The sequence below is a fragment of the Seriola lalandi genome, unplaced genomic scaffold, assembly GCF_002814215.2.
Source record: "Seriola lalandi dorsalis isolate HSWRI2012SDOR001 ecotype SW California unplaced genomic scaffold, Sedor1 jcf7180001957178, whole genome shotgun sequence".
Classification (NCBI taxonomy): domain Eukaryota; kingdom Metazoa; phylum Chordata; class Actinopteri; order Carangiformes; family Carangidae; genus Seriola; species Seriola lalandi.
The window spans coordinates 1-611 of NW_019427847.1; the positions used below are offsets into that span (position 1 = coordinate 1).

The 611-nt window shown below is 57.6% G+C and overlaps 1 protein-coding gene across 1 annotated transcript; it reads right to left on the reverse strand.

Moving 5' to 3' along the window:
- Nucleotides 1–6: 6 nt before the first annotated feature.
- On the reverse strand, nucleotides 7–605 carry LOC147820437 (histidine N-acetyltransferase-like; the record flags this gene model as incomplete). Its single annotated transcript, XM_087172480.1, has 1 exon — nucleotides 7–605. A coding segment is annotated over one exon (573 nt), but the record flags the coding sequence as incomplete, so codon positions are not given.
- Nucleotides 606–611: the final 6 nt, after the last annotated feature.

The following is a 611-nucleotide window of genomic DNA, read 5'->3' on the forward strand; positions in this document are numbered from 1 at the left end:
ACCCCTAAGGATTTCTACAAAGCCAAGGCAATTCAGAGGTCTTTCTCCAGTATGACGTCCTCCCAGTAGTCCTTGAAGAAGGACACATTAGCGTTGTTCTGGCAGAACTGACGTAACCCTGACCAAACTGCAGGGTCCACGTAGGTGTGGAAGATCAGGTACCCTTGGAGACTTGGCAGCAAAGCTTCAAGCTGAGCCAGAAACACGGCGCAGACCGAAGACAAACTGCGGCCAAAGATGTTGATGTTGATGCGCAGGGCGTCGTGGCGGTAGGGGACGGCGTACGGTGCGGTGCACAGGCTGATGGCTGAGGGCTCAAACTCGCGGTCTGCAATCCATGTCAGACTCCTGCGGCGCAGCACCTCCAGGTTGGCCTCCACGGGCTTCAGAGGTTCCCAGTCGTTGACGATGGTTTTGCCGGGCAGCAAGTTGGAAACCACATGGTCGGTCAGGACCAGAGTCTCCGCCTGCTGCTGGTTCAGAGTCACTGGACCTCCGGGGGAGGAGTCAGCCTGGCAGGAGAGTCTGGACTGAAGCTCAGCGATGAAGCGGCCGAGGTCAGTCGCCTCGCAGCACAGAGACAAGATGGCCTGTAGAGGACGACACAGTCA